Below are 19674 nucleotides of genomic sequence, written 5' to 3'. Positions count from 1 at the left end.
GTTAGCAACAATCACACACGGCGTAATCTTCAGAAAGTATTCATAAACCCCTGGACGTAATTCCACATGTTGCCGTGTTACAGCCTGAATTCAAAATTGATTTAATATATATATATTTTTTTTTACCCATCTACACACAATACCCCATAATGACAGTGAAAACGTGTTTGTAGAAATGTATGCAAACACCGCTGTGAGTCTTTCTGGGTAAGTCTCTAAGAGCTTGGCACACCTGGTTTGTACAATATTTGCACATTCTTTAAATGATTCTGGTTGATTTACATTTTAGTAGACACTCACTTTGCACTGCTATTTTCAGGTCTCTCCAGAGATGTTTGATCGGGTTCAAGTCCGGGCTCTGGCTGGGCCACTCAAGGACATTTAGAGACTTGTCCCAAAGCCTGTCTTGGTTGTATGGTAAGGGTCGTTCTCCTGTTGTAAGGTGAACCTTCGCCCCAGTCTGAGGTCCTGAGCACTCTGGAGCAGGTTTTCATCAAGGATCTCTGTACTTTTCTCCGTTCATCTTTCCCTCAATTCTGAGAGTGCTAAAAGGCACATAAAGGAAACTCCAAGCAGGTTGTCATGTGCCTTTTACATTTACGTCATTTTACTGAGGAGTGTGGTCACAATGCCGCAAAGGGCATGGATTTTATTTATTTATATATTTTTTTTAAATGGTGCATTACGGCCACAAAGGGGATGCCGCTGTGAAATTCGAGGTATTATCAAGTGCTTGTCAAATTGTGAATGAGAGACTGATGAAGTGTGTACAGCCTGCGCAAATAAACAAAGCAGAGCTCATCCCTTTCAAGGGACTTTTTTCAAATCATCATTAGTCTCATCATGCAGCCTTACAATGTATTAAACATCTAAACATATAGACCAACATTTGTAGAACAATTAAAGTTACATAAATAACTAAATGAAGCATATAGGAATACCTATTTCTTTGTTTAACCGCTCAACACTGGGTTGCAGGTAGCCTAGTGGTTAGAGGGTTGGGCCAGTAACCCAAAAGGTTGCTGGATCGAATCCCCGAGCTGACAAGGTAAAAAATCTGTCGTTCTGCCCAGTGTTAACCCATTGTTCCCCGGTAGGTGGTCATTGTAAATAACAATGTGTTCTTAACTGACTTGCCTAGTTAAATAAATACAGAATAGCCGAATGTGCACACTCCATCAAATAATTGAGAAAATATTTATGTTATTCAGCTTTGTTCAATTTGTATTCTTCATACTATAAAATAATGCCACAGAATTAGAAGCAGAACTTGTCTGCTAAATGAACTAGTGTAAGCCCACAGCCATTTTATTTTTATTTGACCTTTAACTAGGCAAGTCAGTTAAGAACAAACTCTTATTTTCAATGACGGTCTAGGAACAGTGGGTTAACTGCCATTGCTCAGGGGCAGAACGACAGATTTTTACCTTGTCAGCTCGGGGATTCGATCTTGCAACCTTTCGGTTACTAGTCCAACGCTCTAAGCACTAGGATACCTGCTGCCCCAAAGCCATTTGGCATAGCCACATCAGGACAACTCAGAGTATGCTATTCTTTTATTCTGAAATAGACTATATTTTCTTTAGACCTGTCTAAAATAAATAATGGCTATAGTACATGGATTTAGACTTTTTAAAATGGCATGTAGGCTATGTGTGGAAGCCCGGAGATGCTAAATGCGTTTGTTGAATAAGTAAATTACCATAGAGACAGACCGTTATTTGCTTGACAATAACCGGAGGACGAAATTTCGTGACCGGCAAAGCCTTAGCTGGGTGCCATTCCAAATCAATTGAATTTACCACAGGTGGACTCCAATCCGGCTGTAGAAACATTTCAAGGGTGATCAATGGAAACAGGATGCACCTGAGCTCAATTTCAAGTCTCATAGCAAAGGGTCTGAATACTTAAGTGAATAAGGTATTTCAGTTTCTATTTTTAATAAATGTGCGAGGGGAAAAAAAAAAAGTAAAACCTATTTAAGCTTTGTCATTGTGGGGTATTGTGATGTCATTGTGGGGTATTGTGATGTCATTATGGGGGTATTGTGTGTAGAATGAAAACTTTTCCTTTAATACATTTTAGAATAAAGGCTGTAACATAAAATGTGGAAAAAGTCAACGGGTCTGAATACTTTCCGAATGTACTGTACATTTTAAAGTAGTTATCAGCAGAGAAAGGGGGGGAAGTCATAGCCATTTAAGTCTTGCCATAGATTTAAGCCGGTTTTTAAGTCAAAACTAACTAGGCCACTCAGGAACATTCAATGTCGTCTTGGTTAGCCTTGTGTTTTAGTGTCAGTTTGAAAAGTTTAGGATTCGCTGTTGTTTGCCCCAAATGTAACGCTTTGTATTCAGGACATAGTTAGTTTCTCTGCCAAAATGTTTTGCAGTTTTACTTTAGTGCGTTATTGGAAACAGGCTACATGTTTTGGAATATTTGTATTCTGTACAGGCTTCCCTTTCACACGGTCATTTAGGTTAGTATTGTGGAGTAACTACGATGTTGTTGCTCCACCCTTGAGTCTCTCCTATCACAGCCATTAAACTCTGTTTTAAAAAGTTACCGTTGGCATTATGGTAAAATGCCTGAGTAGTTTCCTTCTTCTCCGGCAACTGAGTTAGGAAGGACGCCTGTATCTTTGTAGTGACTGGGTGTATTGATACACCATCCAAAGTGTAATAACTTCAACATGCTCAAAGGGATATTCAATGTTTGTTTTTTTGCGAGGCATTGGGAAACCCTGGTCTTTGTGGTTGAATCTGTTGTTTGAAATTCACTACTTGACAGAGACCTTCCAAATAATTGTATGTGTGGGGTACAGAGATGAGGTAGTCATAAACAAATGAAAATAAATAATGTTAAACACTTATTGCACAGAGTGAGTCCATGCAACATATTATGTTAAATTGTTAAGAAAATGTTTACTCCTGAACTTATTTAGGCTTGCCATAACAAAGGAATTGAATACTTATTGACTCAAGACATTTAAAGTTTTCATTTGTAATTAATAAGTTAAAAAAAAAAGTCTAAAATCATAATTCCACTTTGACAGTATGGTGTATTGTGGGTAGACCAGTGGACTCAATCCATTTTAAATTCTGGCTGTAATGTAACAAAATGTGGGGAAAAAGTCAAAGGGGGTGTGAATACTTTCTGAAGGCATTGTAAATATTATATTTTGTAGAACAGACATGCTTCTGTATTAGGCTGTGTCACATCTCCAAACCAGCCCCCGTCCCCTCCCCCCGTCCCGTCCTACCTCCTATAGGATCCATATCCTCCCTGTTGTAGTTGGAGCTCTGTGTAGAGGTCTGTGTGGTAGAGCTCCCCCCGGAGGTTGACGAGGTGAACTGCATGTTGGATCGACGGGCCCTCTGGCCCCCCAGACCCCGACCCGGGTGGATCATCCGACGCACGTGCCGCACCCCGCTCGACTCATCGTGGAGCAACACCGTCAAGGAACATCATGGACATGTCATAAATATACACATAAAACGCAACTTGTAAATAAAAAGATCCCAGAAATGTTCCATACGCACAGACTTTATCAATATTGTGCCCAGATTTATTTACATCCCTGTTTAGTGAGCATTTCTCCTTTGCCAAGATAATCCATCCACCTGACAAATGTGGCACATTAAAGAAGCTGATTTAAACAGCATGATCATTACACAGGTGCACCTTGTGCTGGGGGCAATAAAAAGGCCACTAAAATGTGCAGTTGTGCCACAACACAATTGGCATGCTGACTACAGGAATATCCACCAGAGCTGTTGCCAGAGAATTTAATGTTCATTTCTCTACCATAAGCCGCCTCCAACATCGTGTTTTATATTTATATAATTTTTTTTTTTGAGAATTTGACAGTAGGTCCAACATGCCTCACAACCGCAGACCACGCGTATGGAGTCGTGTTGCCGAGTGGATTGCTGATGTCAATGTTGTAAACAGAATGCACCATTGTGGCGATGCAGTTATTGTATGGGGCAGGCATATGCTACGGACAACAAACAATTGCATTTTATCGATGGCAATTTGAATGCACAGAGATAACGTGACGAGATGAGGCCCATGTTTTTTTTTTTTTTAAGGTGTCCGTGAGCAACACATGCATATGTTTATTCCCAGTCATGTGAAATCCATAGATTAGTGCCTAATGAATTTATTTCAATTGACTGATTTCCTTATGAAATTGTTGCATTTATATTTTTGTTCAGTTTACACACACATCTTCCCAATGACTACAGTTCAGTTGTGGTTTGCTGGTCGCCATCCTCTCTGTCAGATTACATTTTTTTTGAAGTGTGAGGGCGGGAGTCGGGACGCGAAAAACCGACCAATTCTTAGTGGCTGGCTAGCTAGCCAGCCCTATTGACTTACTATGGGGTTGTGATCTACACACGTCAGTGGGTATTATAGGCAGGTAAACATGCTAAAATGAAACACCGTGTATTTATTAACATATCAAGAGAATATTCATTAATATTGTAGGCAGGCAAGATATGAGATGTGAATGGGCAAAGTCAGTTTATTTTCTCTCTTCAGCCCAAACAATGTTCGCCACTGATTTAGAGAAACTTTGCATTGTGTTTTGTGGTTACATCATATTTTAATGTCCATGCTTTTCATTGAAGCTTACGTCGACACATGTTTCCAAGCGGAGTACGGATTCAAGAAAGGCCTCCATTTTGAATACTTTGATTTGGACTCATTCTCTGACTGATTCATGCTGGGAGAACGGTAGTATAGTTATTGAGAAAACACACTGAGTGTAAAGGATATCAAATCTCTGAGTGCTCTGTGTTCAAGTGTGAGATGAGCAGCAAAGTCGTCCGTCACGTGATTTGGGTCTCCGCCAGGCAGCACAGCACATATGGGACAGATCTGGAGAGGGAGAGAGAGAGAGAACCAAGAGTTGGAACCAAAATTATTTTCCAATCGTTTGTCCTGTTCCGACCAGCAAAATAAATGTTCTGAAGAAGTTATGAACCCGAAAAGTAACTTTTATATAATTCCTTTTTTAAAACTCGGTAAATGTTAGGGGAAAAAAGTGTTTCCTCGACATTAAAATGATCTAACAATCAGTGCAGACAGAGCAGCTTGCTATGGAGTGGGCAAGCAGTTTACATGCATTGGACAGACAAGTGTAGGGCACTAGATGCAAATGAATTTTTGCGGGTGGGAAAAGAGCGAGAAAGGGTGGAAGACAAGGCTTGACTTGAAGCACTGGGCATCTTGTTGTTATGACATGCGTTATCTGGCCCACAGAAGTGTACCTACGGAGGAGCAGCTTCTATGAGGTTCTGGTGGCAGGTATCCTAGTGGTTAGAGCTTTGTCTGAGGTTCAAGGAGCTCTCTACTTTACTCCGTTCCACTTTGCCTCAATCCTGACTAGTCTCCCAGGCCCTGCCACTGAAAAACATCCCCACAGCATGATTCTGTCATTACCATGCTTCACCGTTGGGATGGTGCCAGGTTTCCTTCAGATGTGACGCTTGACATTCAGGCTAACGAGTTCAATCTTGGTTTCATCAGACAAGAGAATCTTGTTTCTCATGGTCTGAGTGTCTTTAGGTGCCTTTTGGCAAACTCCAAGTGGACTATCATGAAGCCACTCCTCAGTGGGGTGAACAAGAACCCGATGGTCACTCTGACAGAGCTCTGCACCACTCCACCAATCAGGCCTGTCTGGCCACTCTACTATAAAGGCCTGATTGGTGGAGTGGTGCAGAGCTCTGTCAGAGTGACCATCGGGTTCTTGGTCACCTCCATGATCAAGGCCCTTCTCCTCCGATTGCTCAGTTTGGCCGGGCGGCCCGCTACAGGAAGAGTCTTGGTGGTTCCAAACTTCTTTCATTTAAGAATGATAAGAGGCCACTGTGTTCTTGGTGATCTTCAATGCTGCAGACATTTTTTGGTACCCTTCCCTAGATCTGTACCTCGGCACAATCCTGTCATGGAGCTTTACGGACAATTCCTTCGCCCTCATGGCTTGGTTTTGCTCTGGCATGCACTGTCAACTGTGGGACCTTATATAGACAGGTGTGTGCATTTCCATTTCATGTCCAATCAATAGAATTTACCACAGGGGGACCAATCAAGTTGAAGAAACATCTCAATGATGATCAATGGAAACAGGATACACCTGAGCTCAATTTCAAGTCTCATAGCAAAGGGTCTGAATACTTATTTACATTAGGTTTCTTTTTTTTAATATATATATATATATATATAAATAAATATATATAAATAAATATTAGCAAAAACGAATAAAAAACTATTTGCTTTGTCGTTATGGGGTAGTGTGTGTAGATTGAAAATTGATTAAATAAATGTTTTTCCTCAAACAAGGCTGTAACGTAACAAAATGTGGAAAAGGGAAGGGGTCTGAATACTTTCCGAATGCTCTGTATATATATCATGTGTTTTAATAAAATCAACTATCTGCTTGTCTGGTGCTGCTTGATGAAATAAGACAAATGACTCAAGAGGGAGCCAGAGATCAAGATAACCAATAGAGAGACAAATCTTAACCTGACAGACCATCCTCCTCCCACTCCTACTGGCTTTCGCAGATTCTGCCATTGCTCTCCTGAAGTTGCCGGTATTAGACTACACGAGGAGACGCCAATATATCTTACCATTTCTACCAAATCTGTGTGCCAGTCATGGTTTTTTCACATTTTTCCATGGAAGAGTATTTCATAATCATTGTCATGTGGTGTGACTCATAATTCTATCCAAATTAAAAATGATAAACTTAAAAAGTAACTTCTATTGCCATTACCAACTATGTAAAAATAAACTACATAAAGCCAACAAATAAAAACATTGCAGCCTGCTGGTAAAAAAATTAAATATCCTGATAAAAATAGAATATCCTATAAATCACATTGGCTACACATGGCCTGTCTGCAACCAACTTGCAACAACGATCAACTTGTGCCAGCTGAAGCTTGCATTAGCACACTTGCAACATTGTATCAAATATCGTGGGCCCTCAGTTTCCTGAGCCAGTGAGGTCAGGACAGACACAGCTGTAGGCTATTTTACGCAAGGCTAAGACCTCATCAGGTATACCTACTTTATGATGTTTCCACTCGATCAGAACATGACATTTATATGCCAGGTAGCTTTCTACACTCTGTGACAATTAGAACAGTAAAAGACTAGAATAATAATAATATATTGAATGCATTAACAGCAATTAGCATAACTAAACAAACATTGTAGGTTAGAAATGATAGGAATTAATGGTAAACGTTACTACTGGTGGTACATGTAAATGGGGAATTGATAGACTAACAGCCAAGGCAAACAATTCACACAATGAGGTTACGAAACAATGGAGGGGCACAAATTGGCGGGAGAGAGAGAGAACATTCTGGAGAGACGTGCATTTTAGTCACACTCCCCTTCTTAGACGGTGCCATCCACAAGGTCTCCGGCAATGGATTAGTCCAATGTGAATCAGACAGGTGTCTCTCGTGTGAAAAAAAAATACAAATACATCTCATACATACACACATAAACTCAGCAAAAAAATAAACATCCTCTCACTGTCAACTGCGTTTATTTTCAGCAAACTTAACATGTGTAAATATTTGTATGAACATAAGATTCAACAACTGAGACATAAACTGAACAAGTTCCACAGACATGTGACTAACAGAAATTGAATAATTTGTCCCTGAACAAATGGGGGGGGGGGGTCAACATCAAAAGTAATAGTCAGTATCTGGTGTGGCCACCAGCTGCATTAAGTACTGCAGTGCATCTCCTCCTCATGGACTGCACCAGATTTGCCAGTTCTTGCTGTGAGATGTTACTCCACTCTTCCACCAAGGCACCAGCAAGTTCCCGAACATTTCTTCGGGGGAATGGCCCTAGAACCTCACCCTCCGATCCAACAGGTCCCAGACATACTCAATGGGATTGAGATCCGGGCTCTTCGCTGGCCATGTCAGAACACTGACATTCCTGTATTGCAGGAAATCACGCACAAAACGAGCAGTATGGCTGGTGGCATTGCCATGCTGGAGGGTCATGTCAGGGTCTTGTTCTACCCCTGAACAAGGCAGTTAGTCATTGTAAATAAGAAGTTGTTCTTAACTGACTTGCCTAGTTAAATAAAGGTTACATTTTTTATTATTATGTGAGCTACACATAAAATTATACCTTAAGGAACATTGTTCCATGTTTGCGGCCAGGGAGCACGTACCTGGGGTCAATGAAAGCCTCTTGAAACCTTCCTTTTCAACTGTGCTAATTGGCAGCATGTCCTTAGCAATGCAATGCATAATAGCATTTGTGATGTCTTTTGTCTTTTCGATGTTTGCTTGTAGGGCATAAACGCTGTCCGTGTTGACTGCTTCGGGGCAAACATCCCTAGATTGGCTGGTGCTTGAGGGGCGTTTATCAATACCGTGGTGCAAACTCAAACTTCCTGCATGTTCCAAAGAGTGATTTTTGCTTCAGATGTTGAAAAAGGTTTGTCGTAATTACCAGACTTTGTAGCCACCTGTCTACGGCACAATTTGCACCGAACATTGCTCTGCTCTTTGTCGGACTTCAAAAAGCCGAACCACTTCCAAATTACTGAAACAGTTTAACCCTTTTTATCAGTTATTTATTTGTTGGAAGCTGCTCCTTCTCCATGGCGATCACTGCCACTGTTTGCACCTACATTACACATTTGTGGTTAGTTTCTACTCCATCACTCATTCAGTGGTTAACAGTGGCTACTCCATCACTCATTTAGTGGTTAATAGTGTCTACTCCATCCCTCATTTAGTGGTTAATAGTGGCTACTCCATCACTCATTTAGTGGTTAATAGTGGCTACTCCATCCCTCATTTAGTGGTTAATAGTGGCTACTCCATCCCTCATTTAGTGGTTAATAGTGGCTACTCCATCACTCATTTAGTGGTTAATAGTGGCTACTCCATCCCTCATTTAGTGGTTAATAGTGGCTACTCCATCCCTCATTTAGTGGTTAATAGTGGCTACTCCATCCCTCATTTAGTGGTTAATAGTGGCTACTCCATCACTCATTTAGTGGTTAATAGTGGCTACTCCATCACTCATTTAGTGGTTAATAATAGCTACTCCATCACTCGAGGTGCTAAGTGGTTTTTAGTGGGTGTATACCTCTCCACGTGCATAGTCACTTCTCCGCACGTTCCTGCTGCATCAGAGGTGAAATGGACTGCTGTACCTAATTATTCTATATCGACATTATCGAAAATTAATCTAAGCGTTTTTTTTATCGTTATTGAGGGAAGTAATTACCTCGATAATTATTGATATATCACCCAGCCGTAATGGACATTACAATTTATTGGCCACATCTGCAGTCCTCATGCCTCCTTGCAGCATGCCTAAGGCACGTTCACGCAGATGAGCAGGGACCCTGGGCATCTTTCTTTTGGTGTTTTTCAGAGTCAGTAGAAAGGCCTCTTTAGTGTCCTAAGTTTTCATAACTGTGACCTTAATTGCCTACCGTCTGCAAGCTGTTAGTGTCTTAACGACCGTTCCACAGGTGCATGTTCATTAATTGTTTATGGTTCATTGAACAAGCATGGGAAACAGTGTTTAAACCCTTTACAATGAAGATCTGTGAAGTTATTTGGATTTTTACGAATTATCTTTGAAAGACAGGGTCCTGAAAAAGGGACGTTTCATTTTTTGCTGCGTTTATATATATTTGCTAGTGCTCAACAAAACAAAAATCTTGGTCGACCAGTCGGCTAATTGGGGTCAGCCCTATCGTGCACAAACAGGCAAAGATTTTCAGCCGGCAGGCAGGCACTGGAATAAGTTTGAGTGACAGAGTGAGGGCTTTGCAGAGACACTTTTTTTGTTGGTACACAAAAATAAAAATAAAAACAAAAAAACAACGGCCGGAACGTAAATTAACGTTATTAACCGGTTCACATGCTTTTAAAATAACAGTTCTGGAACAGTATAGATCACTTTCCTTAACGGGTTTGATTTTGTTCTTCGAAAATATTTAGTTTCTGTTCCACGAAACCTTGACAACCAGACTTGTCTTTTTATAGGTGATCGTCTGTTTTACTGAACATGGCCTTGATTGCTTTAACTTACAACCAGACTTGTCTTTTTATAGGTGATCGTCTGTTTTACTGAACATGGCCTTGATTGCTTTGTGGACATTTTCTGCACCTCCCCTCCCGCCTGTAAATAATCTAGAGAAAACACTGATATCTCTTTTCCACTGTAGGGATTTACCCCGGTCCTTGGCCTAAAGACTCAAGACTTTTCTATTTTCATGGCTATGACCAAGGCCCCAAAAAAGGTTAGTGGTCCACTCACCACCTCTGAGGTCTCTGTAGCCACATGCTCCTGTAGAGAAGTCTCTGTGTCCTTATATAATACTATACAGTAATATACACAGTGTACAAAACATTAGGAATACCTTTCTAATATCGAGTTGCACCCCCTTTTTTGCCCTCAAAAAAAGCCTCAATTCATCAGGGCAGGGACTCTACAAGGTGTTGAGTGTTTCACAGGGATGCTGGTCCCATGTTGAATCCAATGCTTCTCGTTGTTGTGTCAAGTTGGCTGGATGTCCTTTGGGTGGTGGACCATTCTTGACACGGGAAACTGTTGAGCGTGAAAACTCAGCAGTGTTCCAGTTCTTGACACAAACCGGTGCACCTGGCACCTACTACCATACTCAATCAAATTTATTGATAAAGCCTATTTTACATCAGCCGATGTCACAAAGTGCTGTACAGAAACCCAGCCTAAAACACCAAACAGCAAGCAATGCAGATGTAGAAGCACGGTGGCTAGGGAAAAACTCCCTAGAAAAGGCCAGAACCTAGGAAGAAACCTAGAGAGGAACCAGGCTATGAGGGGTGGCCAGTCCTCTTCTGGCTGTGCCGGGGTGGAGATTAATAACAGAACATGGCCAAGATGTTCAAGCGTTCATAGATGACCAGCAGGGTCAAATAATAATAATCATAGGTCGTTCAAAGGCATTTCAATATTTTGTCTTGCCCATTCACCCTCTGAATGGCACACATACACAATCCATATCTCAATTATCTCCAGGCTGAAAAATCTTATTTTTTTCTTTAACCTCTTGGGGCTAGGTGGGACGCTAGCGTGCCACCCGTGGTGCACTCCATCAACAGCAGGTGCATTTCAAGAGCGGCAAATTTGAATCCAAATAAATGTCAAAATTCAAATTTTTCAAAAATACAACTATGTTACACCATTTGAAAGATAAACATCTCCTTAATCTAACCACGTTTTACGATTTCAAAAAGGTTTTACGGCGAAAGCATAAATTTAGAGTATGTTAGGACAGTACATTTACAAGAGTTGTGTGTAATGTTTTGTCAAGTCAAAGACAGGGTCACCAAAACCATAAAACCAGCTAAAATGATGCACTAACCTTTTACAATCTCCATCAGATGACACTCCTAGGACATTATGTTAGACAATGCATGCATTTTTAGTTCTATCAAGTTCATATTTATATCCAAAAACAGCGTTTTACTATGGCATTGATGTTGAGGAAATCGTTTCCCTCCAATAACCGGCAGTCAAGTCAGCGTAACAAATTAAATAATTAAAATTAGAAAACATTGGTAAAATATTATATTGTCATTTAAAGAATTATAGATTTACATCTCTTGAACGCAATCAACTTGCCAGATTTAAAAATAACCTTACTGGGAAATCACACTTTGCAATAATCTGAGCACTGCGCCCAGAAAAATACGCGTTGCGATACAGACTAGACATCATGTTGGGGAGATCTAAAATCGAAAATACTATGTAAATAATCCATTACCTTTGATTCTCTTCATCAGATGTCACTTCCAGGTATCACAGGTCCATAACGAATGTAGTTTTGTTCAAAAAAGCTCATCATTTATGTCCAAAAATCTCCGTCTCGTTAGCACATGATGTAAGCCAGCCGGACTTCTCGTCATGAACGAGGGGAAAAAATATATTTCCGTTCGTTCAAACATGTCAAACGTTGTATAGCATAAATCATTAGGGCCTTTTTTAACCAGAACATGAATAATATTCAAGGTGGACGAATGCATACTCTTTTATAACGTATTGGAACGAGGGTACCCAACATGAACTCGCGCGCAAGGTGTCTAATGGGCCATCATCGTTCCATGGCTCTTGTTCGGTCAGATCTCCCTCCAGAAGACTCAAAACACTTTGTAAAGGCTGGTGACATCTAGTGGAAGCAATAGGAAGTGCCAAAATATTCCTAAACCCCTGTGTTTTTCAATGGGATAGGTTTAAAGTCAATACAACACATCAGGTATCCACTTCCTGTCAGAAAATGTCTCAGGGTTTTGCCTGCCAAATGAGTTCTGTTATACTCACAGACACCATTCAAACAGTTTTGGAAACTTTAGAGTGTTTTCTATCCATATATAATAAGTATATGCATATTCTAGTTACTGGGTAGGATTAGTAACCAGATTAAATCGGGTACATTTTTTTTATCCAGACGTGCAAATGCTGCCCCCTAGACCCAACAGGTTAACCCGTCTCCTCCCCTTCATCTACACTGACTGAAGAGGATTTAACAAGCGACATCAATAAGGGATCATAGCTTTTAACTGGTCAGGGTGTCATGGAATGAGCCAGTGTTCCTAATGTTTTGTCCACTCCGTGTATACTCACCACCTCTGAGGAGGTCTCTGTGTGCTCTGCAGTCACGTGCTCCTGTAGAGACGTCTCCGTGTAGCCCATCTTGCCACAGAAGGGACAGGTGAAAGCCTGGGGCTGCTCCACCGAGAAGGACTCTCCCCCATAATACAGGTCTGGATGGAAAGAGGACGGTGTAATGGTTAGACAGTACGGAAAGAGCAGGAGTTAGGGAGGAGGAGACAGGATGGAACAGCAGAGGTTAGGGAGGAGGAGACAGGGTGGAACAGCAGAGGTTAGGGAGGAGGAGACAGGGTGGAACAGCAGAGGTTAGGGAGGAGGAGACAGGGTGGAACAGCAGAGGTTAGGGAGGAGGAGACAGGGTGGAACAGCAGAGGTTAGGGAGGAGGAGACAGGGTGGAACAGCAGAGGTTAGGGAGGAGGAGACAGGATGGAACAGCAGAGGTTAGGGAGGAGGAGACAGGATGGAACAGCAGAGGTTAGGGAGGAGGAGACAGGGTGGAACAGCAGAGGTTACGGAGGAGGAGACAGGATGGAACAGCAGAGGTTAGGGAGGAGGAGACAGGGTGGAACGGCAGAGGTTAGGGAGGAGGAGACAGGATGGAACAGCAGAGGTTAGGGAGGAGGAGACGGTATGGAACAGCAGAGGTTAGGGAGGAGGAGACGGTATGGAACAGCAGAGGTTAGGGAGGAGGAGACAGGATGGAACAGCAGAGGTTAGGGAGGAGGAGACGGTATGGAACAGCAGAGGTTAGGGAGGAGGAGACAGGATGGAACAGCAGAGGTTAGGGAGGAGGAGACGGTATGGAATAGCAGAGGTTAGGGAGGAGGAGACAGGATTAGACAGGATGGAACAGCAGAGGTTAGGGAGGAGGAGACAGGATGGAACAGCAGAGGTTAGGGAGGAGGAGACAGGATGAAACAGCAGAGGTTAGGGAGGAGGAGACAGGATGGAACAGCAGAGGTTAGGGAGGAGGAGACAGGATGGAACAGCAGAGGTTAGGGAGGAGACAGGATGGAACAGCAGAGGTTAGGGAGGAGGAGACAGGATGGAACAGCAGAGATTAGGGAGGAGGAGACAGGATGGAACAGCAGAGGTTAGGGAGGAGGAGACAGGATGGAACAGCAGAGGTTAGGGAGGAGGAGACAGGATGGAACAGCAGAGGTTAGGGAGGAGGAGACAGGATGGAACAGCAGAGGTTAGGGAGGAGGAGACAGGATGGAACAGCAGAGGTTAGGGAGACAGGATGGAACAGCAGAGGTTAGGGAGACAGGATGGAACAGCAGAGGTTAGGGAGACAGGATGGAACAGCAGAGGTTAGGGAGGAGGAGACAGGATGAAACAGCAGAGGTTAGGGAGGAGGAGACAGGATGGAACAGCAGAGGTTAGGGAGGAGGAGACAGGATGGAACAGCAGAGGTTAGGGAGGAGGAGACAGGATGGAACAGCAGAGGTTAGGGAGGAGGAGACAGGATGGAACAGCAGAGGTTAGGGAGGAGGAGACGGTATGGAACAGCAGAGGTTAGGGAGGAGGAGACGGTATGGAACAGCAGAGGTTAGGGAGGAGGAGACAGGATGGAACAGCAGAGGTTAGGGAGGAGGAGACAGGATGGAACAGCAGAGGTTAGGGAGGAGGAGACAGGATGGAACAGCAGAGGTTAGGGAGGAGGAGACAGGATGGAACAGCAGAGGTTAGGGAGGAGACAGGATGGAACAGCAGAGATTAGGGAGGAGGAGACAGGATGGAACAGCAGAGGTTAGGGAGGAGGAGACAGGATGGAACAGCAGAGGTTAGGGAGGAGTAGACAGGATGGAACAGCAGAGGTTAGGGAGGAGACAGGATGGAACAGCAGAGGTTAGGGAGGAGGAGACAGGATGGAACAGCAGAGGTTAGGGAGGAGGAGACAGGATTAGACTGGATGGAACAGATCTCTGGAAGGACAGAGGACAGTAAATCAGTGCAGGCAGAATCAACGCTCTATATGACTTAAGACAATCAGTTCTCGGGGTTTGTAGTTGCGGCGTTTTGTGGTCTGATTAAAGTGGGTCTGCTTGTGGTGTATGGTTGTATTAGCTATGTACGTACTGAAGTCCACCCTGGTAAGTATATGCAGTACACCGTGTGATTTGTGGCGTGTAGTTGTGTGTCTGTGGTTTATATGCAAGTGTGTGTGTCTGAAAGGGTTGTGTGTACTCACCGAAGTCGACCCTGGTAAGTATGCAGTACACCGTGTGATTTGTGGCGTGTAGTTGTGTGTCTGTGGTTTATATGCAAGTGTGTGTGTCTGAAAGGGTTGTGTGTACTCACCGAAGTCGACCCTGGTAAGTATGCAGTACACCGGGTGATTTGTGGCGTGTAGTTGTGTGTACTCACCGAAGTCGACCCTGGTTAGTATACACTGCATGGCGTGCTCCGCCGTGTGTCTGGTGGTCGTGGCTCCGCCCTCGTAGCACGAGGCACACAGGTCGTAGTCGTAGCAAATTAAACACTTGTACCGCTGCCCCCGAAAGTTACCTTTCAAACACGCGTCGCAGCTCACACCTGGGGAAGAACACAACAGAAACAGGACCGAGTCAAACCCAACACCACACACGCACAGAGGGTATTGGTCAAACCCCACAACACACACACACACACACACACACACACACACACACACACACAAAGCCTACATGTTGCATAATTTATCCATCATAATTAGCCATAACACACTTGACCTAACCTACTACACAGACACATAGCAGGTTCACATTTCCAGGGTCCACATGAGTTATCAAAAGCCAACATTGCTACAATGCCAGTGAAGGACTGATGGCCGTCGTTATGAAACACTAGAGTGACTGCTAGCTATACCCAGCTAGCTATGTGAACTTCCAACTTTGACAGCAGGAAATTGATTGACTACAACAGTCTTGCTAAAAAAAAAAAAAAGTCACCCTGAGCGGCGTTGGTAGAAAGCGGATGTTTCTGGTTTTCAGGGATACAAGATTTTCAACCTAACTTGTCAGGCGTCTTTCTACGTCGGGTTAAAAGCTAGCTAGCTTGCAAAGCGAGCCAAACATTCCCAAACAGCCTGGAAATCCAACGTTGAATTTGGATTTCTGATAAGGGAATTATATGCTTAAAAAAGGTAATGATTAAAATATTCCACCCTGAAACGTAACTAATTAGTGATTATCAGTTTATGTAGCATGTATAATGAATAATTAAAGTACTAAACATAAGTCCAATAAGGTTCGGTAGAGACAGGTGAGGGATAGAAATGTGTGTGTGTCTAAGAAAATACCGAGAACAATTCAACTGTGTTTGACCCGACCTGGCTAGAATTCTGAGAAACTTATTATAGGACAGGGAGTCCTTATCAAGCCCTTTCAAGGTTCCTCTACTCTCAGGGGAATGGAACTGTCGGATTGGTAGTGATAAACAGTGGATACAACTCACCTACTGTTTGTGTGTATGTATGTATGTATGTGCGTAGGATATCTACTGTTTGTGTGGAGGTATGTGCGTAAATAGGGAGTGAGTTATAAAATGAATGTCTCTGTATTATGGACTTCAGAACGTTCTCGTGAATAAACTGTTCGAACCTTTTGCAGAAGCTGAATCTTTGCCTAGTTATTATTAAACCCAGTTTCTTACAAACCTCGGGGATTGGTCAAAGCTTATTGATTGTTAGTTATTATCATTGGGATTGAAAATTCTCGTGACAATTTCACTGCTTGTTTCTAGACTAAAGCATGATCGGTATAAACAACCGTGAATAGTAAATCATTTTTTAAATAATGTACCCCTCAAAACAAGAAGGGTCCCGCACCCCCCACGAAATATTGTACACCCTAGGTTGGGGACCCCTTCCTCCAGGTGATAAGACATTTTAACTGCACTAACCAGCACTTTGAAAAGTTTATAGTTATACTTTTGTGGACATTGTTCCATCTCATTCCTCCTTGCAAAAAAAAACAAAAAACGGTAAAGTACGTTAAAATATCATTTGATTAAACATTATGGACTTGTAAAAAGGTCGTGAGAGTTAACTTTCCTAATCCACTCTCTCAATGATGCCCATACATTGAATCCAACGTCAGATCTCCAGGCTATGCCAAATACAGCATGTCAACAATACTGTACCTAACTAGCAGAGGTCAGAACTGAGCCAGCAAGGTTGTCCATTATCTGTTTTTTTTTTTTTAGAAAACCAATGAAATCATTTGGACTTGTACATTAAGCTGGTAGTTGTTTTTTTGACATGCTAAATTGAGCTAGCTAACTATCTATCTGTGAAGACATTACAGGGCCCTGGTCCATGGCTAATTTGATGACAGTGCATTCATTCACAACCTGCGACTGTAACCTTTGGCAAGATACAAAGGAAAAGTGAAACAAAAGCAAGTTATTAAACAACAACAAAACCTTGCCAAAGTGTCGAAATACATTTCAATTTGTAATTGTTTTTTTTTGCCCTACCTAAGCCTAATAAAACTAGCTAACGTTAGGTTTTAAAAATGGTTGTTAGCTAGCTAACTTAGCAAGTCAACTAACGCTAACTTTATTTTTTAGTTACTGTGGTAACTAGCGTAGCTAGCTGCTACCGTGCGAACTAACGTTAGCTAGCTATAGTAACTCATTTAAATCTGGAAAAAAATATTCGCTTCTTTCTTTTGGCAGTGTCCTTGCGGGTAACTACAAGTATTTATTTGTTGGAAAGCTGTTTTAGCTAACTACAGAAGCTCCGGGGGGGGGGGGGGGGGCTGGATAAAGTGGTGAAATGTAAAAGGGGTCCGCCATCATGCAGTTCAATATAAAACACATGAAAAACCCTCCATGTAACTAAACCGGCAGCTATCGCTTCGCCGCCGGTCTCTTTTTTTTTTATCCGAGTTTACTTCTTACCTTCATGACGGGACATCCTATGGACACTAAACACGGGTTCACTCTAGCTTGAACCAGCCAACCTAGCTGTCTCTCCCCGGGACCTCTACCGGGACCTCTCCCCCTTCATGGAGGATCCGGTCTGGGGCTCGGCGGAGAAGTGTTGTGAGAAACAATAGTGGAATCGGTGGTTCGTCTTTCCAAAATAAAAGTTCCACATTTTGAAACTGACGCAAACCAGATGAAAACATCCCGCAATTGGACCAGAAAGTGTTAAACAAAGTTGGAATGTTGTTATATAAATTCAATTTAAAAAAATAATAATAATCCGTTCATTTGACGCACACACAACAAACAAAAATATCTGTTGAAATCACACTATGGGATATATGTACTTCAGAATTGCATTGGGGGCATACTTATATTGATTGCAACGTACACAGCCTTACCTATGGATTTTGGGGTTCATGAAATGGGGTATCAGCCTACTCTGGGGAGTTTTCACAAATATTAGCATTGTAGCTCTTATTATGGAACGTTAACTGTGGGAATATCAACTTTCCAGTCAGTCTATTGTGTGTATTGAACATTCATATTGCAACGTACAGCCTTGCCTTGCCTACACAGTTAACAACAAGCGTTCCCACAACTTTAGAGAATGTTCCCTTTAAGAGTCGCATTAGGTCACTACCTAACGTTTTCATAGGAATGGTCCAGTGATGTGCAAGGACTGTTTCCAAGATACTGTTTCATGGGAACATGACATGCACACGTGTTATTACTATCACTAAGGTTGTATTGTTCAGTTCTGAATCAGCTGATTTAAAAAATAATACATTGATTTAAACTACTTTTGTATTTTTGGTGTTCTGGGTACAACCAGAAAATACTGAATAAACATACATTTTACATGAGTGACAACCCCAACCCCACCTACATCTGGTACGAGGACAGACAATGTTCTAGATCAGGGTTTCCCAAACTCGGTCCTGCCGGTCCTGCCGGTCTAGATGGTCCTGCCGGTCCTGCCGGTCTAGATGGTCCTGCTGGTCCTGCCGGTCTAGATGGTCCTGCCGGTCCTGCCGGTCTAGATGGTCCTGCTGGTCCTGCCGGTCTAGATGGTCCTGCTGGTCCTGCCGCCGGTCTAGATGGTCCTCCCGGCCTAGATGGTCCTGCCGGTCCTGCCGGTCTAGATGGTCCTCCCGGTCTAGATGGTCCTCCCGGTCCTGCCGGTCTAGATGGTCCTGCCGGTCCTGCCGGTCTAGATGGTCCTCCCGGTTAGATGGTCCTGCCGGTCCTGCCGGTCTAGATGGTCCTCCCGGTCTAGATGGTCCTGCCCGTCCTGCCGGTCTAGATGGTCTAGATGGTCCTGCTGGTCCTGCCGGTCTAGATGGTCCTGCTGGTCCTGCCGGTCTAGATGGTCCTGCTGGTCCTGCCGGTCTAGATGGTCTAGATGCGCCCACTTCCAGCCAGTACTCTGTCAAGAATTATAATTCCAACAGCGACTCCTGTAATTTAGAAAGCCATGAGAATCTCCATGCTCCTACCGTGTGTGAGTCTGGATTGAACTTTAGTACTGTCATTATTGTTTCGGTAATGTTTAGTTATGACCCACATGGTAATGTTTAGTTATGACCCACGTGGTAATGTTAGTTATGACCCACGTGGTAATGTTTAGTTACAACCCACGTGGTAATGTTTGGTTATGACCCACGTGGTGATGTTTAGTTATGACCCACGTGGTGATGTTTAGTTATGACCCACGTGGTGATGTTTAGTTATGACCCACGTGGTAATGTTAGTTATGACCCACGTGGTGATGTTTAGTTATGACCCACGTGGTAATGTTTGGTTATGACCCACGTGGTAATGTTAGTTATGACCCACATGGTAATGTTTAGTTATGACCCACATGGTGATGTTTAGTTATGACCCACGTGGTAATGTTAGTTACAACCCACATGGTAATGATTAGTTATGACCCACGTGGTAATGTTAGTTACAACCCACGTGGTAATGTTAGTTACAACCCACATGGTAATGTTTAGTTATGACCCACGTGGTAATGTTTAGTTATGACCCACGTGGTAATGTTTGGTTATGACCCACATGGTGATGTTTAGCTATGACCC

At 42.8% G+C, this 19674-nt stretch overlaps 1 protein-coding gene across 1 annotated transcript in view; it reads right to left on the bottom strand.

Annotated features, from left to right (window-relative positions):
• The window catches only part of LOC106585938 (E3 ubiquitin-protein ligase KCMF1), a 40356-nt gene extending 22633 nt beyond the window's left edge, over positions 1-17723 (bottom strand). The window contains exons 1-5 of the mRNA XM_045706998.1: positions 17564-17723; positions 15047-15214; positions 12688-12827; positions 4786-4887; positions 3263-3443 (exon numbers count right to left, since the gene is read on the bottom strand). Of these exons, the coding sequence (XP_045562954.1) occupies positions 3263-3443; positions 4786-4887; positions 12688-12827; positions 15047-15214; positions 17564-17579 (607 nt within the window). The 5' untranslated portion in view covers positions 17580-17723. The remainder of the gene's footprint in view (positions 1-3262; positions 3444-4785; positions 4888-12687; positions 12828-15046; positions 15215-17563) is intronic.
• Positions 17724-19674: the final 1951 nt, after the last annotated feature.

This window comes from Salmo salar, chromosome ssa24 (genome assembly GCF_905237065.1).
Source record: "Salmo salar chromosome ssa24, Ssal_v3.1, whole genome shotgun sequence".
Classification (NCBI taxonomy): Eukaryota; Metazoa; Chordata; class Actinopteri; order Salmoniformes; family Salmonidae; genus Salmo; species Salmo salar.
The sequence above is the reverse complement of the archived record's forward strand: the minus strand, read 5'-3'. Positions and strand labels throughout refer to the sequence as shown.